Here is a 27,980-nt window from a genome sequence, read left to right as displayed (position 1 = left end):
AACTAGATGTGGAAAATGGGGAGGGGGAGGGCGTTTCATACATGTCTTGGGAGCCGTGGAATGTCTTAGAGCCAGAGGGAGACGTTGTTAGATCTACATTTGGAGATTATAGATCTGCATTTGGGGGTTATAGAGGCAGCAGTGCATAGGGTGGCTTGGAGGTAGATCAATTAGGAACTATTGGGTGAGCCTGGGAGAATTAACCAGAGATTCGGCCCAGGCTATGAAGTTAGAATAAAAACAATGCTATAGTCTGGGGAGATTTTTGTAGATCTAGAAATTTGGCAAGTGAAACAACTGTGTTTAAATTGTTAGCAGGATGTCCAACTGTAGATGTGTCTCTAGTGGAAGCCAAATCTTTGTAGAAGAGACAGGAAAAGGAAAAGGAGCCTGAGAGGAAGATATGAAACAATCAGGAACAAAGGAAAAGGGTCTGATTTCTTGTGGGCTTGAGGAGCCCAACACCAAAAAATAACTACAATTATAGACCACTGATGCACAAAAATATTTTTATATATGAATAGTTATGTCTTATATTTGTATAATATATATACATATATATAACAGGAATATATAGTATATATTGTATTCATCTCTGAACTTCAGGAAGGCAGACCAACAATAAGAGACTTATATAGAGTACTTAAATATTCTTAGGGCTGGGAGGATAACCTAGTGGTAGAGTGCTAGCTTAGCATGACTGAAGTCCTGGGTTCCAATCTTCGGTACCACATACTCAGAAAAAGTTGGAAGTGGTGCTGTGGCTCAAGTGGCAGAGCACTAGCCTTGAGCAAAAAGTGTCCAAGGACAGTGCCCAAGCCCAGAGTTCAAGCCCCAGGACTGGCAAAAGAAAAAAAAATTGTTTTCATAATTCAATTCATAGATATTGAGAATAAAATTTCAATTTGTAATAAAAAAATAAAAAAATTAAAGCCAGGCAGTATTTTACTCCTTTAATCTCAGAAATTGGGATGTAACTGTGTCTCAATTTAAAAAAAGTCTTAACCAATTATGTGATTGCTTACATTTCCCTCTTACAGTGTTTCCCTTGAAGTTGACTAATTCTCTTTTTTTCTTTTTTCTGCTCCTGGTTTCCTAATCCTGACCACAAACTATACTTTGTGTGTGTGTGTGTGTGTGTGTGTGTGTGTGTGTGTGTGTGTGTGTGTGTGTGTGTTCATTGTGGGCACTGAACTGGGGTCTTGCACATGTTAGGCAAGCACTTTATCACTTGAGCCACATCCTCTGATCACACCACCACAGTGTTCTTAGCACAGGCCTGAGGCTGCACTTAGAAATTGGGAATCTACTACAGCTTCCTAAAAGTTTTTGGTTTGGTTTGGTTTTCCTTTTACAGTACTGGAGCTTTAACTCAGGGCCTTGTACTTGATTGCAGCCATGCTTCCAGCCTGGCTTTTTGATGTCGTTTGGGGGTTTTGTTTTGTTTTTTCCTTTTTTTTTTTTTATTGTTGGGAAAATATATAGAGTGGTTACAGTTACATTCGTCAAGTAGTAGGTGCATTACTTCTCACACATTGATACCCCTCTCATGTTTTTTGCCCCATTTCTCTCCCTCCACCCCTGGGTTTTTGAGATGGAATCTTTCAGACTTTTGTGCCTGGGATGGCTTTTAACCTCAGTCCTCTGATCTCAGACTCCTGACTAGCTAGGTGTAAACTTAAAGGTGTAAGGCACCGGTATCCAGCCAAGAAAGTACTCTTTTTTTGGGGGGGGAGAGTCAGTGGTAGCACTTGAACTCTGTGCCTGGGCGCTGTCTCTGAGCTCTTAAGCTCAAGGCTACTGCCCTACCCCTGGAGCCACAGCACCCCTTCCAGTTTTCTAGTGGATAATTAGAAATAGGGACCAGGCAGGGTGGCTCACGCCTGTAATCCTAGCTACTCAGGAGGCTGAGATCTGAGGATCAAAGTTCAAAACCAGCTCAGGCACAAAAAGGCCTGAGACTCTTATCTCTAATTAACCTCTAGAAAAGGGAAATGGGGCTTGGCTCAAGGGTAGGGCAGTAGCCTTCAGCTGACGAGCTCAGGGACAACTCCTAGGCCCAGGAGTAGGGTGGTAGCCTTGAGCTTAAGAGCTCAGGGACAGCACCCAGGCCGAGTTCAAACCCCATGACCAACCAAAAAAAAAATTGTTGAGTATGATGGTGTATGCTTATAATCCCAGCGCTTGGGAAAGCGAATACAGAAGGTATATGAGTTCTAAGTCAGCCTGGGATACATAGCCAACTGATGGGTCCAACGTAACCAGTTTCTTTTCTAGGCATTTTGTGTTTTGGATTGTTGTTTTAAACCAGTACTGGGGTTGAACACAGATCTTAGTCTCGCTCAGCATTTCCCCTCATGATTGATATTCTACCACTTAAACCCATTTCCAGCTTTTTGATGGTTGATTGAGAATGGAGTCTCATAGTTTTTTTCTGCCTGAGCTGGCTTTGAACTTTGATCTTTAGATCTCAACCTTTTGAGTACCTTGGATTATATGTGCAAGTCACCAACACTTGGCGGTGTGTTTTTTGTTGTTGTTGTTGTTTGATTGATTTTTTAATTATTATTTAGAACCAGGAACCATTGGTTCATATGTGTAATCACAGCTGCTCAGGAGGCAGCTATCAGAGAATTGTGATTTGAAGGAAATCTGGGCAAAAAGTTAGCCTTCACCTTAACTAATAAGTTGGACATCGTGGTGTGCACTTATAAGTAAACTCAAGTGGTAGAGCACCAGCCTACAGAGTGTAAGCCCCCACTTCAAACCTTAGCACTAAAAAATAACTTTTAGGCATAATTTACTTATAATAAAATGTACCCCTTTAGATAGCTGGATGAATTTTGACAGATTACCAGTCTGGTCAAGATTGCCCTCAAGATCAAGGTTCAAAGCCAGCCCAGGCAGGGCCAGGAGTTTGGCCTAGTAAAGTGCTTGCCTAGCATGCACAAAGACCTGGGTTCGATTCCTCAGTATCATATACATAGAAAAAAGCTGCTAGCAGTGGTGCTGAGGCTCAAGTGGTAGAGCTCTGGCCATGAGAAAGTGGAAGGACAGTGCTCAGGCCCTGAGCTCAAGCCCAAGACTTGCCAAAAAAAAAAAAAAAAAAAGGTCAAAGCCAGCCCAGGCATAAAAGGACCTGAGACTCTTATCTCCAATTAACCTCTGGAAAACAGGAAGTGGGGATTGGCTTAAGAGAAGGGTGGTAGCTTTGAGCTGAAGAGCTCAGGGACAGTGCCCAGGCTGAATTCAAGCCGCCCCCCCCCAACAAAAAGGATTGTCCTCAAACATTCCCTTCTGCCCTTGGACATCAAGGTTCCCACCCTGACAACCATGAATCTACTGCCATTATACATTAGTTTTCCTACATGTCATGTAGTATGTGCATTATATCTGAACTTTATCCATGTTGCATAGCGAGGATACAGTAAATGCATTGCTCTTTGCTGCTGACTGTATTCTGTTGTGTCCATGAACTGTCACTGGTTTCTCTGTTTTCCTGGAGGTAGAAACCTAGGTGGTTACTCATTTGAGTAATGTATCAACATTTGTGTGCAGCTTCATGTAGAGGTATGGCTCAGTTCTCTTGGGGAATGCCATTGTAAGAACACGTTCATGAGCACCTGTCCAGGTGCTTTGCACACTGTGATTTACACTCATTGACAGTGTGAGCCTTTGCATTCCTCTGCATTCTGAGCCATATGTGTGCTCCTCTCCATTCCCTTTTTTTCTTTCCTCACTGACTTGAAGCTCAGCTTCAGATTTTTTTTTCTCAGTCTTGGGACTGAGCACTGGCCTTGGGCTTTCTCAAGGCTAGAGCTCTACCATTGAGCCACAGCAGCACAACTTCTGGCTTTTTCTATGTATGTGGTAGCAAGGAATTGAACCCCAGTCTTCGTACACACTAGGCAAGCACTGTACCACTAGGCCACAATACCGACCCCTCAGATTTTTTTTATAGACAAGACGTGAGGAAAGGAAGAACTATTAGCTGTTTCTAAACAGCCATAGCACAGGAGAGCTGCTGTTTTGAAATGCTGATGGTGAAAGCCTGTCCTAACTGCCCTCTATACTGGTGGACACAGAACTCCTCCTGTGTCCTGTGCTGTCCTGTCTAGTGCTTTCCACCTGCACAGCTGTTCCCAGGTAGGTGACTGGAGTGGTCCGAGAGGGGATGTGATTTCTCTGCTGGCACCTTGTCAGGAGACATTTTCTTCTGAAAGAAGAGCAGGCAGCAGTAGCCTGCCTGTGTCTACCTTGTTGAGAAATGATTGTTTGTTGCCTATACTAGGTTTGAACTCTCATTCTTTTTTTTGTGGGGGAGGGGGTCATGGGGCTTGAACTCTGTCTAAGCTTGGGCTCTGTCCCTGAGCTCTTCAGCTCAAGGCTACCATCCTACCCCTGGGCCTGGGCATTGTCCTTGAGCTCTTCAGTTCAAGGCTTCTGCCCTACCCCTTGAGTCACAGCCCCATTTCCCATTTACTAGTGATTAATTGGAGATAAGAGCCTCATGGACTTTGGTGCCAGGGTGGCTTTGAACTGTGTTCCTCAGATCTCAGCCTCCTGAGTAGTTAGGATTACGGTGTGAGCCACTTTTTGGCTGGTCTCTCACTCTTGCTTGGGGTTTTTTTGTTCAAGATTGGTGCTTTACCATTTGAGCCATACCTCCACTTCTGGATTGTTGCTGTCTGATTGAAAATAAGAGCCATGTGGGCTGACTTTGATCTGTGATCCTCAGATCTCAGCCTCCTGAGTAGTTTAGATTATTAGTGTAAATGCTTGACTCTTTTAGTCATTTATTAAAGCAGTCTAAACAAGGGTTGCATTTCAGTGAATCAGACACTGACGCATTCACTGGAGATTGGAATAGAAATTGCTCACCTTAGCGGGGCATGGTGACTCACCCCTGTAATCCTAGCTACTCAGGAGGCTGAGATCTGAGGATCATGGTTCAAAGCCAGCCCAAGCACTAAAGTCCCTGAGACTCTTATTTCCAGTTAGTCTCTAGAAGAAGAGAAATGGGGCTAAGGCTCAAGGAGTAGGACAGTAGACTTGAGCTGAAGAGCTGAGGGACAACACCAAGCCTAGGGGTAGGTCAGTAGCCTTGAGCTGAAGATTTCAGGGACAGTGTCCAGGCCCAGAATTCAAACCCCACGACCTACAAAAAAAATAAGAGAGAAAAAATTTTAAAAAAAGAAAAAAAAAAAGAAATTGCTCATCCTGTATAGCTACTGTTTTTTTCCTAACACTTTGTACCTTTGACTATCACCCCCTCACTCCCATGGTCCCTCAGCCTCTGCTCCTTGGACTTCTGTTGTTTTAGATTCATCATAGAGATGAGATCATATGGTAATTTTCTTCTAGGCCTGTCTTACTTTGTATGTTTTAATGTTATCTAATTTGTCATACTCCACCAAACAGCACAGCGAATTTTTTTTGGCTAACCAATATTACATTGTATTTGCATTTGTGCAGACCACATTTTTCTCTCTATTCATAGTATGGCTATTGTGAATAATGTAGTTTTTTTTTTGTTGTTTTGGTTTTTTTTTTGTGGGTCGTGGGTCATGAGGCTTGAACTCTGGGTCTGGGTGTTGTCCCTCAACTCTTTAGCTCCCCTACCCTGGATCTGGGCATTGTCCCTGAGCTCTTCAGCTGAAGGCTACCACCCTACCCTTGAGCCCCACTTCCCATTTTCTAGTGATTAATTGGAGATAAGAGTCTCAGGTTCTTTATTGCATGGACTGGCTTTGAACCAAGATCCTCAGATCTCAGCTTCCTGAGTGACTAGGATTACAGGCATGAGCCACCACAGTCAGTTACAGTTTTTGAGTGTTGATTTTCCAAACTACAGATGATCTGTTTTCCCATAGGATAAATACGGCTTTGGCTAATGAACAAGGAGGTGAAGTCCTCAAGTGAGTCAGAGGTGCAGATCTGGGGAATGGAAGAAGATGACATGACAGAAGGTGATCTGGGCTATGGCCTCGGGAGAAGACCCAGTGGCCTTTATGACGCAGAAGGTTCACATTTACCCATGGCCAGGAAAAGATCGATCGGGAAGCATTGTAGCCCACCTCCATTTCCAAGCAAGGGGGAAGAAAGAGGCGGAGCTCTTTTTCAGTATTCCAAGCAGGGAAGCCTGCAGGATGGGTGCCCTGGGGGGTATGGAACCTCCAGTTTCAGCAGACATAGTAGTTCTGGTAAGCACACTGGGTTTTCCTCCTCCTCTGTGAATATTACCAAAGTGACCAAATGCTTTTATTTCCAAGTATTGTATTAATACCCGCAATAGGTATCTCCACTAATAATACATGCTTTCTAGTGATTTCAGTGAGTGATTACTCAGGGCCTCTGCTTGCTAGGTGCTTTATCACATGAGCCACACCCCCCAGTCCTTTCTTTTTACCCCTCCTAGTCAGTAGATAGTTATCAGTACTACTACACCAAAGGGGTTACCATTTCATAAGGTAATGGATACATTTCTGGTTTTTCGGACAATGTCAGCCCTTCCTTCATTTTTCCTGTTTCCTCCTCCCACTCCTTACCACAAGTTGCATATTTCATTTCCCACATAATGTATACTGAACAGCATGACTGCATTTATTCACTTTAAACAAATGAAATTTTAATAGCCAGGTGCCAGTGGCTCACACCTGTAGTCCTTGCTACTAAGGATATCTGAGGATTGCGGTTCAAGGCCAGGCTAAGCACAAAAGTCCATGAAAATACAGTGGGCCCTCTTAATTTATAAAGTCTGCATCCTCAAATTCAACTAACTGAAAATCAAAAACATTTGGAAGCCTGGGGCTGGAAGTTTGGCATAGGGGTAGAATGATTGCCTAGCATACACAGACTCAGGTTCAATTCCTTGGTACCACATATATAGAAAAGCTGGAAGTGGTGCTGTGGCTCAAGTGGTAGAGCGCTAGCCTCGAGGAAAACCTGACAGTGTTCAGGCCCTAAGTTCAGTCCCCAGGACTGGCAAAAACAAAGAAAACATTTAGAAGTCTGGTGCTAGTGGCTCATGTCTATATTCCTAACTATGCAGAAAGATTGAGATCTGATGATAGTGGTTCAAAGCTAGTTTAGGCAGGAAAGTTCATGAAACTCTTATCTCCAATTAACCATAAAAGCTGTAGCACTAGAGTACTACCTTGAGCAAAAAGCTTACAGATACTACACAGGCTCTGAATTCAAGCCCCAGGACTGGTACACACACACACACACACACACACACACACACACACACACACACACATTCAAAGTCTACTTGTTTTTAATTTACATTCACATTTTTCTACATATTTGTGTTTGGATATAGAAATCGGCCACTTCTCCATATAGGCTTTGTATTTTAATCTACACATTTATATCCTATATTTAACTAAAGAAGTTATTCAAGATTTTTTTTCCTCCTCTAATAGATTCGAATTCAGAATTATCAAATGAAGAATTAAGACAACGTCTTCATGAAAGTTTAGAGGTAGATTCTTTTACTAATGCAAACAATTTCATGTGAAATAAGTCTGCTGATATCTTGTTTAAATTGTACAGAAGGCCTATATTGTGTGTGTGTGTGTGTGTGTGTGTGTGTGTGTGTGTGTGTGTGCGACTCATCCTAGGCCAAGGCCTCCTACATGTTGAGCATGCTTTCTATGGGCTGGCAAGTACAAGATCCTGAGTTCATATCGCTAATTAAAAAAAAAAGTGCTGGGTGCTTGTGGCTCATGCTTGTAAACTTAGATATTCAGGAGGCTGAGATCTAAATATAGCAGTTTGAAGTTAGCTCAATGGAAATGTCTATGAGACTTATATTTCCAGTTAACCACCAAAAAGCCAAAAGTGGAGCTGTGACACAAGTGGTAGAAAGCTAGCCTTGAGTAAAAAATCTCAAGGACAGTGCCTACACCTGATATCAACCCTCAAGACTGGCACACATACACATACACAAAAGCATGCATCCCCTATGAGCCATGCTCCAGACTTTTCCAGACTAAAGTACATACATACTTTTTTTTCATTCTTTTATTCTTTTCTTTCTCTTTCTACATTATGCATGGAGTCCCAGGGCTACAAGAATGCCAATCAATCACGCTACCCTGCTATAACCCTAGCCCTGCCTTTTCTTTTCCTTGAGCCCATACTTTTTTTTTTTTTTTTTGCCAGTCCTGGGCTTGAGCTCAGGGCCTGAGCACTGTCCTTGGACTTTCTCAAGGCTAGAGCTCTACCACTTGAGCCTCAGCACCACTTCCAGCTTTTTGCTATGCATGTGATACCAAGGAATTGAACCCGGGTCTTCGTGCATGCTAGGCAAGCACTCTACCACTAGGCCAAACTCCCGGCCTCAAGCCCATACTTTTCAACAGACCTATGTACCTTATATTCTTCATCTCTTAAAAAAGCCATGTGCATGAATATACCCTCCACTTCTCCCTTTGGCCCTACTTTTCTAATCTCCTAGACCAAGGGTACATTACTTCCATCCAAGTGCCTTCCCTATATGTGCAGTTTGGGAAAAGCCTGTCTTGGCTAGGTACTAGTGGCTCATGCCTGTGATTCTAGCTACTTGAGCAGCTGGGAATGGTAGGACTGAACTGAAAATGTAGGACTGTAGCTCTAGATCAGCTCAGGATGAAAATTTCTGAAGACCCCCTCTTATACCATGTCTGGGTACAATGGAACACACCTTTCATTCTCAGCTACATGGGAGACTGAGAGTAGGAGGACTGAGGTTGAAGCCCAGCTTAGGCAGAGAAGTCCACAGAAGTCCAGCTACTCAGTCGGAAGGCTGGATGTGGTGATGTGCCCCTGTCATACCAGCAATGATGGAAAGCTAGAGACAGGCAGATCACAGTACAGACTTGTGCCTAGGCAGGAATTAAGATCCTCATCTCAAAAATGACCAGGGAAGCTGGGTGTTTGTGACTCACACCTGTAATCCGGGTGTTTGTGACTCACAGTTGTAATCCTAGCTCCTCAGAGGCTGAGCACTGAGGATCTCAGTTTGAAGCCAACCCAGTCAGGAAACTCCAGGGATTCTCATTTCAATTAACTCCTACCAGACAGAAGTGGAGGTGTAGCTCCAATAGTAGAGTGCCAGCCCTCCGCAAAAAAGCCAAATAAAAGCTCAAGGTCAAGGCCCAGTTCTGATACATATAAACAATCAATAAAGGAAATTTAAAAGCCCAGTGGGGCTCTTGTCAGTCTCTTCTGCTTCTGAAAACTGGCAGACAGACAAAACTTTTCTTTACTCATTTAAATCTGTTAAATTTGATTTACCTTTAAGCTCTTTTGCATGTGGGTCCTTGGACTTGAATTCAGGGTCTGGACGCTATCCCTGAGCTTTTCTGTTCCAGGCTAGCACTCTACTACTCAAGCCACAGCTCTGCTTCTGGCATTTTGATTGTTAGCTGGAGGTTAACTGGGGAGGAAAATCTCATGGACTTTCCTGCCCAGGATGGCTTTGAACTAGGATCCTCAAATCTCAGCCTCTTGATTAGCTAGGGTTACAGGCATGAGCCTCTGGCACCCAGCTTTTGCTAAAACAGCAGCAGCAACAACAACAACATAAATATTCTTCGCTAAGACCATCTTTCTAAATGTCATATTCATCTTGCCAGGGGTTAAGATTTATGTGTCTCTTTAAGAGGGATACAAGATAAGCCATGCTTATTTTATGTGGCCTAAGATCTTTTCCCCACATTGTTATGTGTTCTATTTGAGAAAAAGCAAAAAGCTTTGGGCTGATACTTTATAGGCTCTCAATTTTAGCTGACTCATTCACTTGCCAAGTCTACCTCATTTGAAGGTACTCTAAGTCAAGGGCTAATTTTTAGATTTGCCTGTGTTGTGCACAGGAAGATTTAATTTTACTTCTGTCCACAGGAAGTAGAAATTTTAAAAACTGAACTTGAGGCATCCCAAAGACAACTTGAAGGTAAAGAGGAAGCACTGAAAATTCTTCAAAGCATGGTAAGAACTTTTATACTTTTATCACTTTTCTATTCTAATGATTACTAGTGAGACTCTTATCTCCAATTAACCACCAAAATGCCAGAAATGGAGCTATGGCAAGACTTGAGCACCGACCCCCCCCCCCTCCCCACCGCAAAACAAAACAAAACAAAATTCAAGGACAGTGCCAAGACCCTGGATTGACTGGGACAGAGACACGAAGAATGGACTCATTTGCCTGAGAACTTAGTCATTAGTGTTTCAGCCTCCTGAGTAGCTAGGATTATAAGCACGAGCCACCAGCTCCAGGCTAGTGATATGTTCTTTTTTTTCCTTTGTTACCCCTTTCCAGTTCTTAAAATGAAACTCTACCAAATTTAAATTAATAGTAATAAAAAGATAATTAGTATGTAATATTAAAAAAATTTTTTTTGCCTGTCCTGGGCTTGAACTCAGGGCCTGAGCACAGTCCTTGGACTTTCTCAAGACTAGAGCTCTACCACTTGAGCCTCAGCACCAACTCTGGCTTTTTTCTATGTACGTGGTACCAAGGAATTGAACTCTCTCGGGTCTTTGTGCATTCTAGGCAAGCACTCTACCACTAGGCCAAACTCCCAGCCCAGCATATAATATTTTCTAGGTACTGATTTTTTTCCTTTTTTTTTTGCCAGTCCTGGGGCTTGAACTTGGGGCCTGAGCACTATCCTTGGGTTTTTCTAAAGGCTAATGCTCTACCGTTTGAGCCACAGCACCACTCACAGAATTTTCTGTTTATGGGGTACCAAGGAATCGAACCCAGGTCTTGGTGCATGCTAGGCGAGCACTCTATCACTAGGCTAGACTCCCAATCCCTAAGTACAGATCTTTTTTTTTTTTTTAAGTTTTTCCATTACATTGTATGACTTTCACTTTTTTCAAGACTATAGTACAATTTTCTTTGACTAAACTTTGAGTGTACAACAATAACTAGAATCTAATTTTAGAATTGTGTGAGTGCACACATACATGTGCATGTTCACGTACATGCCAGTCCTGAGATTTGAACCCAGAGCCTAAGCACTAGTCATGAGTTCTTTTTTTTGTTCTTGTTGGTCATGGGGCTTGAACTCAGAGCCTAGGCATTGTCGCTGAGATTTTTTTCGGTGATTAAGGTGTAGTTAAGACTCTCAAGGACTTTTCCTGCCAGGACTGGCTTTGAACCTAAGTCCTCAGATCTCAGCCTCCTATGGAGCTAGGATTACAGGCATGTACCACTGATGCCTGGCTAATTTTAGACTAGTTAAAATATTTCCAAAAAAGAGCAAAATCCCATGCTAATCACCCTTCATTCCTGTCCCCAGCCTCTGACAATCTCTGATCTACTTTCCTTGCTAAAGATTTATCTTTTTGCTAGGAGTCTGGCCTAGTGGTAGAGTGCTTGCCTAGCATCCACAAAGACCTGGGTTCGATTCCTCAGAACCACATACATAGAAAAAGCCAGAAGTGGTGCTGTGGCTCAAGTAGTAATGCTCTAGCCTTGAAGAAGTCCAAGCACAGTGCTCAGGCCCTGAATTTGAGTCCCAGGACTGGCAAAAAATATTTATCTTTTTGGTGTACTACTATACATCTGTGTACCATTGCTTTTAGATGTTTACCAACTTGATAGACACTTCTTGTTTTACTTTTTTTTTTTTACTATAACAGTACTGCTGTGCACATTTGTGAATGTGTGTGTGTGTGTGTGTGTGTGTGTGTGCAATGCTAAAATGAGGCTTTAGATCTCAGACCCAAACTCCTGAGCTTCTCTATACAGGTGGGGCCATTCCCCTCTGTACACTAAATAAAGAGGCATGGTAAAGGGCAGAGAAAACAAATGTAGTACAGAGCTTGCCTACTGTTGGTCTTCCTCAGAGTACAGACATGAGCTACAGGTCTACACAAACAGGGCACCGAGGGCAGAGGTAGATGTATAATGATGAATCAGTCCAGATCAAGCATAGACTGGCCAGTCATTATTCAGTCCTTGTTTTGGGAAGGGTTCTGGAGAAGTTATCTCTGTCACCACTGGGCAGAAAGAACAAGTTGTTGACTGAGGGGAGGGAGAGGTGCTCTGTCTTGATTTGGCTCCATTATTCCTTAAGAGTAGTTTTAAGCGGGGTATGGTGGCTCACACTTGTGATCCTAGGCACTCAGGAGGCTGAGATCTGAAGACTGTGGATCAAAGCCAGCCGGTCTGAGACTCTTATCTCCAATTAACCACTAGAAAACCGGAAGTGGGACCGAGGCTCAAGGGGTAGGATAGTAGCCTTGAGCTGAAGAGCTCAGGGACAGTGGCCAGGACCAGAGTTCAAGCCTCATGACCCACAAAAAAAAAAAAAAAAAAAAGAGTAGTTTTAGTCTTTTGGCATAAAGATGGCAATTTGTCCTCTTCCAAGGTGATCATAAAGTAATTGCTGAGCCCGGCTTAGAGTGGAGAAACACATATAAAACAGAGGCCAGATCCCCTCCTACTTTGTTGCTGGGTCCAAGTAAATAGTCAGTGATTTTCAGCAAGATCAGTTGCTTTTTAATGAGTGTGTGTGTGTGTGTGTGGTGTGTGGTGTGTGTGTGTGTGTGTGTGTGTGTGGTGTGTGGTGTGTGTGTGTGTGTGTGTGTATGCGTGCCTGTCCTAGGGCTTGAAATCAGGGCCTGGAGGATGTCCCTCATCTTTTTTCTTTTTTTGCTCAAAGCTAGCACTGTACTCTCTACTCTCCTCTCCCTACCCCCCCAGCCACTTTGGCTTTTCTGGGGGTGCTTAATTTGAGATAAGAATCATCTGCCTGGACCGATTGAATCAAGATACTCAGGTCTCAGCTTCCTGAGTAGCTAAGCAAAAGCAGCTTTCAAGTACCTCTCCCAAGGCTGGGGATGACACTTAGGGTCTTACACATGCGTGAACACTCCCACTGGGCTGTGTCTCCAGCTTCGTGCGTTGTCTTTTTGTGGAAAATGCATTCATTCCCACATGGATTGGGAAAGAACCAGACCAAGAATTCCCCTTCACGAATGTTTGTCACTGTGAAATTCTCATCTCAATTTTCTGTTCTTTTCTTTTCAGGTAGAGACTTGATATGTGTCCCAGGCTAGTCTAACCCAAGCTGGTGCTGAACTATCAGTCCTCATGGCTCAGCTTCCTTGGTGCCTGGAATACTGACCCAGAGTGACACTGGGTGGCTCATGCATGTAATCTTAGCTACTCCAAAGGCTGAGACCTGGAGGATCATGGTTCATGGCAGAGAAGTCTGCTACACTCTCTCACCAAGATAAGCAGCAAAAAAACAGTCTGGAGGCATGGTTCAAATGGAAGAATGCCAGTAGAGCAAGCAAACATAGGGTGTGCATTCATATGTCTCTATGTTGGAATAACTGAATAATTTACTGATACTGTTTTTATTTTCCTAGGCGAGTACTTGGCAAAGCCACAAGTCACACTCAGGCAGCACTTCAAAAAACTATGGAACAAAAGAGATCCTTGGAGAAGGTATTTGCTTCTATTAATGGAGACTTGTTCAATCCAGTAAGATTTCAGTAGGATTTTGCTTGAACTTTCCATGCTGTTTGTGCATTACCCTCTGCTAGGGCTGCTTCGCTATCCATGTCTTCCCCTGAGGAGCTTCAGTTGGGCAAAGGCTTTATGGTGGTAGGAGGCCTTGCCAAATCAATCATTTCTATCTTTTGTTTTCTTCTTTCCAATCATCTGCCAACCTGACAGGGTTTGCCTATTTCTCTCCCCTCCTCCTCACTGGAAAGATTAGTAGGAGTCATCCCGTCATGGTCACTTTCCTGAATTTTCTCCTCTCTCTCTCTCTCTCTCTCTCTCTCTCTCTCTCTCTCTCTCCTCTCTCTCTCTCTCTCTCTCTCTTTCTCTCTCTCTCTCTCTCTCTCTCTCTCTTCTCGGTCGTGGAGCTTGAACTCGGGCTGGGCGCTGTCCCTGAGCTCTTCAGTTCACCCTACCCTTGAGCCAAACCCCACTTCCCATTTTCTAGAAGTTAATTGGAGATAAGTCTCAGGGCCTTTTGTGCCCAGGCTGGCTTTGAACCTTGATCCTCAGATCTCAGCCTCCTGAGTAGCTAGGATTACAAGCATGAGCCACCATGCCTGGTTCTATCTCTGAGCTTTTTCGTTCAAGCTAGTGCTCTACCACTTGAGCCTGAACTTTACTTCTGGCGTTTTAGCAGCTAACTGGAGATGAGAGTCTCACAGACTTTTCCACCCAGGCTATGTTGCAACCACGATCCTCAGTTCTCAGCCTCCTGAATAGTTAGGATTACAAACATGAGCCACCAGTGGCCTGGCAGAGAACATTTTTTTTTCTCTGCCAGTCCTGGCAGAACTCAGGGCCTGAGCTTCTTTTGCTGAAGGCTAGCATTCTACCACTTGAGCCACAGCACCTCTTCTGGCTTTTCCTATGTATGTGGTACTGAGGAGTCAAACCCAGGGCTTCATGAATGCTAAGCAAGTACTCTACTACTAAGCCACATTCCCAGCCAAGACTATTTTTTGAATGTTTATAATTGTTTTCTGTTTACTATTTCTGTAACATGATTAAATGATTTATTTCACCTGCTCATAGTATTCTGAAATTATTTCTGGTGATTTCCAATAAAAGTCCTATTTTGTCCATAGGAAATAAATGCCTTACAATGGGAAATAGAATTTGATCAGGATAGATTTAAAAGTATAGAAGAATCCTGGATCCAGAAATATGACAGGTTGGTATATTTTAATCTTTTTTTTTGCCAATTGTGGGGCTTGAACTCAGGGCCTGAGCATGCATGAAACCTGGGTTTGATTCCTCACTACCTCCTGAAAAAACAAAGCAAAACAAAAAACCTCAACTAGTCCCTTTATAATGGAATCACCTCTCAAAATGCCCCCTCACTGGGGACCCCACCTGTAAAACATGAGCCTTTTTGGAGGGTACTTCTGTCTTTTTCCCCCTTCTCACTTACACCAATGTGGCTTCATGGATTCTTAGTCTATTCAATGAATTAAAAACTATTACTGTCATAATTTCTCTGTGTTGTGTGTGTGTGTGAGTGTGTGTGTGTGTGTGTGTGTGTGTGTGTGTGTGTGAGAGAGAGAGAGAGAGAGAGAGAGAGAGAGAGAGAGAGAGAGAGAGAGAGAGAGAGAGAGAGAGAGAGAGAGGAACTTCTTTCACTCAGGGTTCGTGCTCTACCATTTGAGCCACAGCCCCATTTCTCGCTTTTTTAGTACTTTACTAGAGATAAGAGTTCTCAGATTGTCCTCCGTGGGCTGACTTCCAACTACAATCTCACATCTCAGTCTTCTCATTAGTTAGGATTGTAAGTGTGAGCCACCGATACCTGGTTCATGATTTCTTTTGATACTTAAAATGTCTCACCTATGCTCACTAGCCCTTTCTAGACAGCTCCAGTGGCATTCTGATACCTCCCTATTGGCTTTGGAGCACTTTCTTGCATTGTGGTACAGATATTCTGCCTATAATATTAGGCATTTATTCATGGATCCCTGGTTTATTTTAGTGGAGAATAGTATTTTATAGCCAAGATCTGAGGACTAGAATGCTCCTTGCACTGGGAAATCATTGCTAGGTCTTCACAGAGGACAGAGCTGGGACGTCACACATATACATGTGTCTGTCAATCCTATCCATCCATCTATCAATCAGTCAAAATCCTTTACTGGGTCTGGGGATGGGGATGTAGTTCATTTGGGGGCATTTTTTTTTTTTGTGCCAATCCTGGGCTTAAGCTCAGGGCCTGAGCACTGTCCTTGGACTTTCTCAAGGCCAGAACTCTACCATTTGAGCCTCAGCACCATTTCCGGCCTTTTTCTGTATATGTAGTACCAAGGAATCGAACCTGGGTTTTCATGCATGCTACGCAAGCACTCTACCACTAGGCCAAACTCCCAGCCTCCATATGTGGGCATTTTTATAGTGTGAATATGCCTTGGATTTGATTTCCAACTCCAAAAGATACAAGTTTAAATTAAACACACACACACACACACACACACACACACACACAAGAGAAAGCCAGGTGCCAGTGATTCATACCTAATCCTTGCTCCTCAAGAGGCTGAGATCTGAGGAATATTGTTTAAACTCAGCCTAGACAGGAAAGTTTATGACATTTGTAACTTCAATTAACCACCACAAAACCAGAAATGGAACAATGCTTCAAGTAGTAGAGTGATAACCTTGATCACAAAAGCTCAAGGACAGAGCCCAGGTCCTGAGTTCAAGCCCCAAGACTCATACAAAAAAATATAATAAAGAGCACCTAGAGTCTCAGCAAAACTATTTCATTTCTTAGTCCATTTAAGTGGGAAAGGAATATTTCAGATTTACATTTCACATTCAATTTAAGAGGTCTTAATATCATCTAAAAAATCACCTGAGGTCAATACTTAGATTATCAATGTACAGGATTCTAATAAATATTTGTTTAATTTAAAATTATAGAGGAACTTCTAATGTTTTAATTATTTGAAGCATGCTATTTCCCCAGACTAAACTGTGACAATGCCATCCTCAAAGAGGATTTGAAGCTGAAAACAGAAGAAATTAAAATGCTCAAGTCAGAAAATGGAGGTAGGAAAAGAGTGATATTTTCATGATTCTTTTAAAATATTATCAGTTTTATATATCCTATGGTAAGAACATACCAAGAGACACAAAGAGCTAGTGTTTTGTAGTACTATTTTTTGAGGGTAATAAAGGAAATAAATGAATCATTGTGGGTTTTAAAACTAAAACATGGGCCGGGAGTTTGGCTTAGTGCTAGAGTGCTTGCCTGGCATGCACGAAGACCAGGGTTTGATTCCTCGGTACCACATACACAGAAAAAGCCAGAAGTGGAGCTGTGGCTCAGGTGGTAGAGTGCTAGCATTGAGAAAGTCCAAGGACAGTGCCCAGGCACTGAGTTCAAGCCCAGGATTGGCAAAAAAAAAAAAAAAAGAAAGAAAGAAAGAAAGAAAGAAAGAAAAAAAGAAAGAAAGAAAGAAAGAAAGAAAGAAAAAGAAGTTCATGGACTTTGTGGTAGCTCATGCCTGTAATCCTACCTTCTCAGGAGGCTGCGATCTGAGGATCAGAGTTCAAAGCCAGCCCATGCACAAAGGACCCGAGACTCTTTTTTTATTCATATATTTTTTATTGTAATTTATAGAAGGGTTACATTATATTCAACAAATAGAAGGTGCATTACTTCACATACATTGATACCCTTTCTCATGTCTTGGTCCCCATTTCCCTCCCCCCCACCTCCACCCCTCATCTTGTTTTCCCCCCTTCCCTATCCAATTTCAAATAACCAAATATGCATTTATCCAATATATCAGATAACAAAGTGAAATACTGTAACAATATGAGATAACCCAGGGACAGCAAAAGATAACATAGTACATTAAAGACAACAATCACTCATTATATGGCTTTTGTTTTTATATCCTAGAGGACCTGAGACTCTTATCTCCAGTTAACCTCTAGAAAACAGGAAGTGGGGCTTGGCTTCATGGTAGAGTGGTGGTCTTGAGCTGAAGAGCTCAGAGACAGTGGCCAGGCCCTGGAGTAGGGCAGTAGCATTGAGCTAAAGAGCTCAGGGACAGCACCCAGGCCAAGTTCAAGCCCTATGACCCACAACAATAACAACACCAATAACAACAACAAAATAACCTAAAACAAGTGGTCAGGAGTTTGGTCTAGTGGTAGAGTCTTATCTAGCATGCACAAAGATCTGGGTTCGATTCCTTGGTACTACATACACAGAAAAAGCCAGAAGTGGAGTTATGGCCCAAGTAGTAGATACAGCTCTAGCCCTGAGGAAGCTCAAGGCCTCAGGGCCTTGAGTCCACACCTCAGGACTGGCAAAAAGAAAAAAAAAAAAAAAAGCAGGGAGAAGGGCGGTGTTACAAGAGGAATGCATCCAAGCCGAGTGTCATGGCTCAAGTCTGTAATCCTAGCTACTTGGGAAACAGAAACTACTAGTCAAGTTCAAGCCCTGCTTGGATAAAAAGAAATTGGAGACTCTGTCTCCACCAGAGGCTGGTCGCAGTGGCAACTGTTACACCAGGTATGGAGGAGTGCATGACTGGGCACAGCAGTGGGCACGGGTACTCCTGTGGTGGAAAAGAACCTCTCATTCCTCTCCCTAAACCAGAGAGCAAAGCCCAGACTAGTCTCTGCATAAAATGAGACCTTCAGGCCCTGAGTTTGGCCTAGTGGTAGAGTGCTTGCCTAGCATGCATGAAGACCTGGGTTCGATTCCTCGGTACCACATACATAGAAAAAAGCCGGAAGTGGTGCTGAGGCTCAAGTGGTAGAGCTCTAGCCTTGAGAAAGCCCAGGGCAGTGCTCAGGCTCTGAGTTCAAGGCCCAGGATTGGCAAAAAAAAAAAAGTGAGACTTTGCCTCAAAAATAACCCAGGGAGGCTGGACGCTAGTGGTGCACATCGTTAGTCGTAGCTACTTAGGAGGCTTAGATCTGAGGGTTGCAGTTTGAAGCCATCCTGGTCAGAAAAGTCCTCTTGAGACTCCTGTCTCCAATAAACTACTCAAAAAAAAAAACCAGAAGTGTGGCCAGGAGTGTGGCCTAGTGGTAGAGTGCTTGCCTAGCATGCATGAAGCCCTAGGTTCCATTCCTTGGTACCACATACATAGAAAAAGCTGGAAGTGGTGCTGTGGCTTAAGTAATAAAGCAGTAGCCTTGAGAAAGCCCAAGGACAGTGCTCAGGCTCTGAGTTCAAGCCCTAGGACCGGCAAAAAAAAATACATTTATGACATAGTATACTATTTTAATATGTCAAATATATTAAAATATAATAAATTAAATACAAAACTTAACAGCCTCTCTCCTTTTTCCCTACTACTTTGCCTTGTGCTGCTGAGAATCAAACACATGACCATGAGTATTCTACCAGATGGGTGCTGTGGATGAAGCCCCGCCTGTGGGAATGTGTTATTAGAGGAAACAAGATTGGGACGACTGCATTAGAGGCAGCTGGAGCGAGGCCTCACAACTAACACTTGTGTGTGGCCTTGCCTAGTGTTGAATCAGCACTACTTGGAAGCCCTCGCCATGCTTGATATCAAGGAGCAGAAGGTGTCTCAGGAAAGCCTATGCCAGAACAAGAGTGGCTTTACAGAGATATCAGGTCTTGAGGTAGGTGCCATGTGTGAAAGGCGAGGGTACGGGAGGGAGCATGTCTACTCTCCTTCCCCTCCCCTGTTCTAGTACACTCTGCATAGTGATCCGACTCAGGTGAGAGAGCACTGTGACCAGCTCAGTCTTCCTGCCTCGCTGCTCCAAAGCCCTTGGGCCTGCCATTCTTGGTACCAGGGACTATGCCAGCTGCTTCTCTCCTTAGCTGTTTCCTCCTTTTGCAGTTGCAGCAGAAGCTGTGTGAGTAGACGGCCCTCTTGGCTTAGAGCACACAGTTTCACAGGACTGGCACTAGTTATTTTATCTAGCGCTCACTGTGGTCTCTGACACCTGCAAAGTTAATGCTGGCCAGCTAAGGCTGATAAGTTGTTCCTTTGCATTTGGCTTTCTTCTTTTATCATTTTTCCCCAATGGTCTTGGGGATTAAACCCAGGGCATCTTGCATGCTACCCAAATGCTCCACTATTTGTGCCACATGCCCGGCCTACTTTAATCACTCTTCCAAGGTATTAAGGCAAGTTATGGTTGAGTCAAATTCAGAAGAAAGATCTAATGTAGTATTAGTGATTTGCAGTAAGGCAGCCTGCCAATGGTGTACGAAAGCATCCTGGGATTCTTGGGAGACAAGCCTGTCATTCATTATACATCTTTGGAGAAGCAACAAGCCTGGTGCTAGAGGCTCATGCTTGCTTACAAGAGGCTGAAATGAATAGTCAAGGTAGCCTGATCAGGAAAAGCCCATGAGACTACATCTCCAATTAACTAGCAAAAAGCCTGGTTGGAGAAATGGTTCAAGTGGTAGAGTTTCATCTATAGGAACCTAAGTGAGAAGGGGTATCAATGTGATGTGTGAGAAATAATGAACCTACTATCTGGCAAATGTAACTGTAACCCCTTTATAGATTATCCCGACCCCCCCCTCCAAAAAAAAGAATCCAAATGAGAGAGTGAGAGGCCTTAAGTTCAAACCTCAGTACTAGCATAAATAAATAAATAAATAAATGTAATAATAGTTGTTTTCAATAACAGTAGATGCATGAGTACTGGTTGTGCATGGGTTCATAAGCTGTGAAAGCAGGGTGACACTTTGTAATGGGGAGGAATGCTTTTGGGTTTCAAGCTCGCAGTCCTTGGAGCCTGCCTGTGTGGTGGTCCTGGAAGCAGCCCCTGTTCTTGTGCTAAAATGGCAGCATCCACTCGGAAACTGGTTCTTCAGCTCAAACATGAGGTACCTATCACATTATTATGACAGTAGATATTTTGGTTTTCTTTATTAATAGAATACATGTTAATATTTGCAATGATTTTTATTCTAGTAGTCATTGGCTTAGATTTATGTGATAGCATTAATTTATAAATTAAACTCCCCAAATACAATAATACTTGGCATATTTGAACTGGTTTACCTAAGTTGGTGGTTAACCGCCTATTCCTATCCTCACTTTTCTCTTCTCTTCTTTTTCTTTTGCTTTCTTTCTTTTCTTTTCTTTTTTTTTTTTTTTTTTGCCAGTCCTGGGGCTTAAACTCAGGACCTGGGCTTTCCCTGGGCTTCTTTTGTTCAAGGCTAGCAATCCACCATTTGATCCATAAAGCCATTTCTGGCCCTTTCTGTTTACATGACACTGAGGATATGCTAGGCAAGCACTCTACCACTAAGCCATATTCCCAGCCCATAATTGCTGTCTTAAATGTATATTTTTCTTATCTATACATAGCTCAAAATTAATTATATAAGGGCCAGGAGCATGGCCTAGTGGTAGAGTGCTTGCCTAGCATGCATGAGGCCCTGGATTTGATTCCTTGATAACACATACACAGAAAAAGCCAGAAGTGATGCTGTGGCTCAAGTGGAAGAATGCTAGCCTTGAGAAAGCCCAAGGACAGTGCCCAGACCCTGAGTTCTAGCCCATGGATTGGCAAAACAACAACAACAACAAAAAAACAAACCTATATAATAGAGGGAAAGCCTAAAGTCCTGAATGAAGATAATGATTAACATTCCTTGATGAGAGATGAACAAGGAGCTTATCTGGACAGCAGTGCATTAGCAGGATGAGTCAGCTTCTCTGGTATTAAAGGGAGGGCTGCTGTGAGTGCAGAGGGAAAAGATACATTGTGTACACTGCAGTCAAGAACTCACCAGTGCAAGTGGTGCTGAGGCCCAAGTGGTAGAGCAATAGCCTTGAGCTGAAGAGCGCAGGGACAATGCCCAGGCCCAGAGTTCAAGCCCCATGACAAAAAACAAACAAAAAAACAACTTGGTGGGAGTTTAGGCTAGTGCTAGAGTAGTTGCCTAGCATGCAGGAGGACCTGGGTTCAATTCCTTGGTACCACATACATAGAAAAAGGCCAGAAATGGTGCTGTGGCTCAAGTAGAAGAGCTCTAGTCTTGAGATAGCCCAGGTCCTGAGTTCAAGGCCCAGGACTGGCAAAAAAAAATTTACTTTAATTATAACAACTTACTTTATCACAACAACTTATTTTAATTATAAATGTTGTACATTTGTAAACCAAAATCCAATTTTGGTAATATTGAACAAATATTCTCCCTTGTTTGAAGTTATGGCATTTAAAGCCTTTAGACTACTTTGGTAACCCAACAGCTAAGCATCAGTCATCTGTCAAGAAATGTCTAAGGTGGGTGGAACGAGACCACCTCATGTTAGGAGAGGGAGGCCAAGATCAAAGAGACAAATGGTGCCTGTTCTCCCTGATATACACAAGTTAGATTTAAAAAACTCAATGGTATATGACAAAGTACACAGGATTCTAGATACTCACATGCAGTCAGACCAAAAGGATAGTCTTAGGAGAGAATCATAAAGGCGCAATACCCAAGCACTTCTTCATACATGTGTAAAATAATATGCAAACTGAAACAAACTCCAAACACATGGAAACAAAGGATTTTTCTTTTTCTTTTTGCCAGCCCTTGGGCTTGAATTCAGGGCCTGAAGACTGTCCTTGGGCATTCTCAAGGCTAGTGCTCTGCCACTGAAACCACAGCACCACTTCTGGCCTTTTCTGGGTATGTGGTACTGAGGGCTTCGTGCATTCTGGGCAAGCACTTACCACCAGGCCATCCTCCCGGCCTGATTTTTTTTCTTAATTAATTAAGAGTCACAGTGACACTTCTGGTTTTCTAGTGGTTAGTTGGAGATAAGAGTCTCACAGTCTTTAATGCCAAGGCTGGCTTTGAACCATGATCCTTAGATCTCAGCCTCCTGAGTAGCCAGGATTACAGCTGTGAGCCACTGTGCCTGGCTTATTCAGCTTTTTTTCTTGTGGGTCATGGGGCTTGAACTTGGCCTGGGTGCTATCTCTGAGCTCTTCGGCTCCAGGCTACCATCCTACCCCTTGAGCCACAGCCCCACTTCCGATTTTCTAGTGGCTAATTGGAGATAAGAGTCACAGGTTCTTTAGTGCCCGGTTTGGCCTTGAACTGCAACCCTCAGATCTCAGCCTTCTGAGTAGCTAGGACTGTGCCTGGCTCCAACTTACTGTTTTCTTTTTCTGATGACTGTATTCTTTACCTTATATACCAGGTATTCATGTGCACATCCTTGAGTGTGGGGGGGAAGGCACAGAATCTGAGGAAATAGGGTGAAAAAGTGCAGCAGAGCCAGGCTTGGTGGCTCACACTTATAATCCTAGCTACTCAGGAGGCTGAGATCTGAGGATCAAGGTTCAAAGCCAGACCAGGCACAAAAAGATCTGAGACTTTTTTTTTTTTTTTTTTTTTGCCAGTCCTGGGCTTGAGCTCAGGGCCTGAGCACTGTCCTTGGGCTTTCTCAAGGCTAGAGCTCTACCACTTGAGCCTCAGCACCACTTCCAGCTTTTTTCTATGTATGTGGTACCGAGGAATCGAACCTGGGTCTTCATGCATGCTAGGCAAGCACTTTAACCACTAGGCCAAACTCCTGGCCCCAAGATCTGAGACTTTTTTTTATTGTAATTAATAGAGGGTTACACATTACATTCACATTACTCCACATACTTTGATATCCTTTCTCATGTCTTGGTCCCCATTTAGACCTGACACTCTTTTTTTTTTTTTTTTTTTGCCAGTCCTGGGCTTGGGCTCAGGGTTTGAGCACTGTCCTTGGACTTTCTCAAGGCTAGCACTCTACCACTTGAGTCTCAGCACCACTTCCGGCTTTTTTCTATGTATGTGGTACCGAGGAATCGAACCCAGGTCTTCGTACAATCTAGGCAAGCACTTTAACCACTAGGCCAAATTCCCAGCCCAGACCTGACACTCTTATCTCCAGTTAACCTCTAGAAAACAGGAAGTAGGGCCTGGCTCTGGAGTAGGGTGGTAGCCTTGAACTGAAGAGCTCAAGACAACACCCAGGCCCAGGGGTAGGGTGGTAGCCTTGAGCTGAAGAGTTCAGGGACAGCATCTGGACTAAGTTCAAGCCCCATGACCCCCCCAAAAAAAAGAAAGAAAAAAAAAGAAAAAGAAAGAAAGAAAGAAAGTAAGAAAGAAAGAAAGAAAGAAAGAAAGAAAAGAAAGAAGCAGCAGCATTGGACATTGATGAAGGTGAATTATGCAACTATGGGTGAGGATGGGAGGGAGGGAATGGGAGAGAATGAGGGAACAGATGACACTTTAGAACTATATTTATTAGCTGATATATGGAAATATAACCCTGCTGTATATCACCTCTAAAAAACCAATAGATGTTAAAAAAAATAATAATAATAAAAGGCAGGGGACTGGGAATGTGGCTTCATTGTAGAACACTTGCCAAGCATTCATGAAGCCCTGGGTTCTATTCCTCAGTTTCACATAAACAGAAAATGCTGGAAGTGTTGCTGTGGCTCAAGTGGTAGAGTGCTAGGCTTGAGCAATAGGAGCTCAGTGACAGCACCCAGGCCCTAAATTCAAGCCCCAGGACTGGCAGAAAGAAAGAAAAAAAGAAGGAAGGAAGGAAGAAAAGAAGGAAGGAAGGAAGGAAGGAAGGAAGGAAAGAAGGGAGGGAGGGAGGGAGGAAGGAAGGAAGGAAGGAAGGAAGGAAGGAAGGAAGGAAGGAAGGAAAGAAGGAAAAAGCCTGAGTTGGGCACCAGAGGGCATAGGCCTCTAATTGTAAGTATTTGAGAGGCTGAGACAGGGGGCCAGCCAGAGCTGTATCTTGTGACCCTATCAAGGAAAGGAGATGGAGGGAAGGAGAGAGGGAAGGAGGGAGGCCCAGCAGAGCACAAGATAATAGATTAGTCACCAGTAGCCACAGTCCTGGAAAGGTTTTCAATGCTATTCTCTGCAGTGTCCCAGGACTAAATTGAAATGCAGCCCTTGGTATCCTCTCTTCTTTCTAGCAGGGCTTCCTCTGGGAATTGTGTGGGACACACATATAAGGTCTAGGTCTTTGACAGTTGAAGTCGCAGCCAGTTGACTGGCACAGCGAGGGAAGCGGTGCAGATTAGAATGAGCTGCTACAACAAGCTTTTGGCTTAAATAGATCTACCAGATGAAACACAGGCAGCCATTGGCCTCTCAGACAGGTAAATTGTGCATGCAATTTGATTTAGCATTTAGGCAAGAACTGCTCTGACACTTTCCAAACTTTCTTTCAAAACCAGTTGGAACTTTTGCAGAAAAGTAAAGAAGAAGCTTACATAATAGCAGATGCATTCAGAATTGCATTTGAGGAACAATTAATGAGGAAAAATGACCAGGCACTGAGGTTGACACAAATGGATAACATGTGTAAAAAATCAACAAAAAGAATAAACTGGAAGCACTTGGGAGATGATGGTAACTATGAATTGTAATGGCAATAACCATATCATTTTGGCTGGTTGTAATCCATGTCATGGAAGCATGGTTAAGCTTATGTATGGGGTATATGATTGAAATTTCATATGTAGTTGTTATTTACTTAAAAAGTTAACACTGGGGGCTGGAAATGTGGCATAGTGGTAGTTTGCCTAGCATGCATGAAGCCCTGAGTTCAATTCCCCAGTACCACATACACAGAAAAGGTTGTAAGTGGTACAGTGGTTCAAGTGGTAGGATTCTAGCCTTGAGCAAAAGAAGCCCAGGGACAGTGGTCAGGCCCTGAGTTCAAGCCCCAAAACTGGCAACAAAAAAAAATTAGCAACTGGGCTGGGTGCCAGTGGCTCACATCTATAATTCTAGCTTCTTAGGAAGCTGAGATCTGAGGATCACAGTTTGAAACCAGCTAAGGCAGGAAAGTCTATGAGATTCTTATCTCCAATTAATCACAGAAAACTGGTAGTGGCCCAATGGCTCAAAGTGATAGAGTGCTATGCTTGTTCAAAAAAATGGTCAGTGCCCACTCCTTGAGTTCAACAACCAAAATATACAAAAATATACAAGAAAAAAAGAGAAAAAAAGAAAAGAAAGCTTTGACATTGTAATAAACCGCATAGGTTTAGAGATGACAGATGTGTCTACCTAGAGAGAAACCATTTTTAGATATTACGTTGATAAAGTATTCAAAAGGTTTATCATTTTACTTTTTGGGGGTTTGATTTTTCTTTGCTTTTTTTTTTTGTATATTTTTGTAAATCCTATACCAGGATTTGAACTCACTCACACTTGCTGGACTAGCAATCTTTCATTTGAGTCCATACCTCCAGCCTGGCATTTTGCTAGTCAATTTGAGATGGAGTCTTAAGGACTTTTCTTCCCAAGCTGATCTTGAGAACACCGATCCTTTGGATTTTAGCTTCCTGAATATCTATGCAACCATTCAAAACCTTTTTTTGTTTTCTGTGGGTCATGAGGCTTGAACTCTGGGCCCTGGCCTCTGTCCCTGAGCTCTTCAGCTTAAGCTGCCACCTTACCCCTGGAGCTACAGCCCCACTTCCAGTTTTCTAGAGGTTAATTGGAGATCAGATCCTTTTGTGCTGGGACTGACTTTGAACCTTGATCCTCAGATCTCAGCCTCTTGAGTAGCTAGGATTACAGGCGTGAACCTCCAAGCCCTGCTAAAGGCATGTTTGTTTTTTCCGCCCCCTAGTCCTGGGGCTTGAACACAGGGAATGGACATTGTCCCTGAGCTTTTATTTTTTTTGTTCAAGGTTAGCATTCTACTACTTGAATCACAGTGCCACTCCTGGCCTTTTCCGTTTATGTGAAGTTTAGCAAATGCCTCTAACACTTGTGGATAAGTGTTTGGAAAGGACTTTGGGCAGGTCTTTCTAGACTCTGAGGCCTCTAAGGCCTGCAGGCATTCCTGTTGGATCTGCACAGTATTTATCAACAATGGAGATTAGTGACTGACATTTAAAATTGGGATTGTTTACACATAAATCTGGATTTCTGCAGCTCCTGAAGATTGTGACATAGCCTGTTCTCTCTTACACCCTCCAGCTGGCTCTGAGGAGCAGCTGTGTGGAAGGGTTCTCCATTGGGTGCCCCCAAGTGTCTCTAGATGCTCTTCCTCCTGCTCAGGGCTGCTTGATACACTGGTCCTTGTGGCTTCTGAAGAGACCCTCTAGACTGACTTAGGAATCTACCAGTCTTGGTTGACAAATACCTTATTTGCTGGATGTCCATCAGTTAACGTGGGGGTATACACACACACAGATATAATATACATAATTATATAACATATAAAATAATGTAATTATTTATAATTACATATAGTAATAGTATAAGTTATATATCTAAATAGTATATGTTATATATATATATTATATATTATGTGTGTGTTTGTGTGTGTGCCAGTCCTGGGACTTGAACTTATGGTATAGGCACTGTCCCTAAGCTTTTTGCTCAAGGCTAGTGCTCTTCCATTTGAGCCACAGCTCCATTTCTAGCTTTTTCTTGGTAGTTATCGGAGATAAGAGTCTCACAGGCTTTCCTGCCTTGGCTGGCTTTGAATCTCAGTTTCCTGGGGATTACAGGCACGAACCACTGATGCCTGGGTGATGAATGTATTTTTGTCTCTGCTGCATTTCTGTGTTCAGTTACAGGAGGCTCGCCACAGAGAGGTAAGAAGACCTTAGGGCAGAAACTGTTTGGTATACTTCCTTCAGAAAATCGTTCTAAGAGGGCTGAAGACCTGGACAATTCTCAAGAAGTCTTTAAGATGCTAATAGACTCGGTTAGTACTTTGCTATACTTTTAGTATAAACTAGTTTATACTCCTTCCTATCTCAAAGCTACACCCTCTCTCTCTCTCTCTCTCTCTCTATATATATATATATATATATGTGTGTGTGTATGTATATTCATACATATGTATATTCATACATACACACACACATATATATAGCATATATAATTTTATATAAATATGAAGATATGTAATACTTATTTCTGAGTAAATTCCATGACTTCTTGAGAGTAGCAGGTCCCTTTTCTATTTCTGTGCATACAGCTGAATGATAAAGAAGAAGCTCTGGCCCATCAAAGAAAAGTTAGCTACATGCTTGCTCGGGCCCTGGAAGAGAAGGACATCGCCACAAAAGAGAACAAAGGAAGAAATCCTATCAAAGAGAATGTGGTGTGCAAAGACCTCTGGCATAAAACGTCTGAACTCTCTGTTATATGTGATTCTGTACATACAGATTTCCCATGTTTTAATTCTGCCAGCTGTAATTGTTCTATCCAGCGACCTCAAACAGATCCAAACCAGTCAAGAACTCTTAAAAGGTCCTGTTCTTTGCCATCAAGTCTTGGATGTTGAAGAACCAGGTGAAGCTTCACGGGAGCTCTATTAACAGTCGGAGACCTTGGAGCTGGTGTTGCTCTCTGGCAGGCCTGTGCACCACGAAAAGGTCCTTTGGAAAAGGATTATGCAAATGGTGCCTCGTCTCGAAAAGTTATATATTTTTTGGTATGTTGAAAATTTGAGATTCAGATTAAACAATTCTAGATTTTCTA

General features: G+C 42.9%; 1 protein-coding gene across 1 annotated transcript; it reads left to right on the top strand.

The window, feature by feature from the left end:
- Position 1: 1 nt before the first annotated feature.
- Ccdc125 (coiled-coil domain containing 125) lies at positions 2 to 27,980 on the top strand. The gene is made up of 13 exons (XM_090331775.1): positions 2 to 431; positions 5,874 to 6,203; positions 7,428 to 7,486; positions 9,889 to 9,975; positions 10,267 to 10,270; positions 13,383 to 13,456; positions 14,602 to 14,687; positions 16,473 to 16,555; positions 19,005 to 19,120; positions 20,241 to 20,348; positions 24,704 to 24,878; positions 27,062 to 27,198; positions 27,475 to 27,980. Exons 2-13 carry the CDS (start codon positions 5,894 to 5,896, stop codon positions 27,781 to 27,783), a joined length of 1,548 nt encoding a protein of 515 aa, XP_090187901.1. The 5' UTR covers positions 2 to 431; positions 5,874 to 5,893; the 3' UTR covers positions 27,784 to 27,980.

Source organism: Megascapheus bottae, chromosome 4 (genome assembly GCF_031878675.1).
Source record: "Megascapheus bottae isolate mThoBot1 chromosome 4, mThoBot2.hap1, whole genome shotgun sequence".
Lineage (NCBI taxonomy): Eukaryota > Metazoa > Chordata > Mammalia > Rodentia > Geomyidae > Megascapheus > Megascapheus bottae.
Note: the sequence above shows the minus strand (reverse complement) of the source record. Positions and strands in the feature narration are given on the sequence as shown.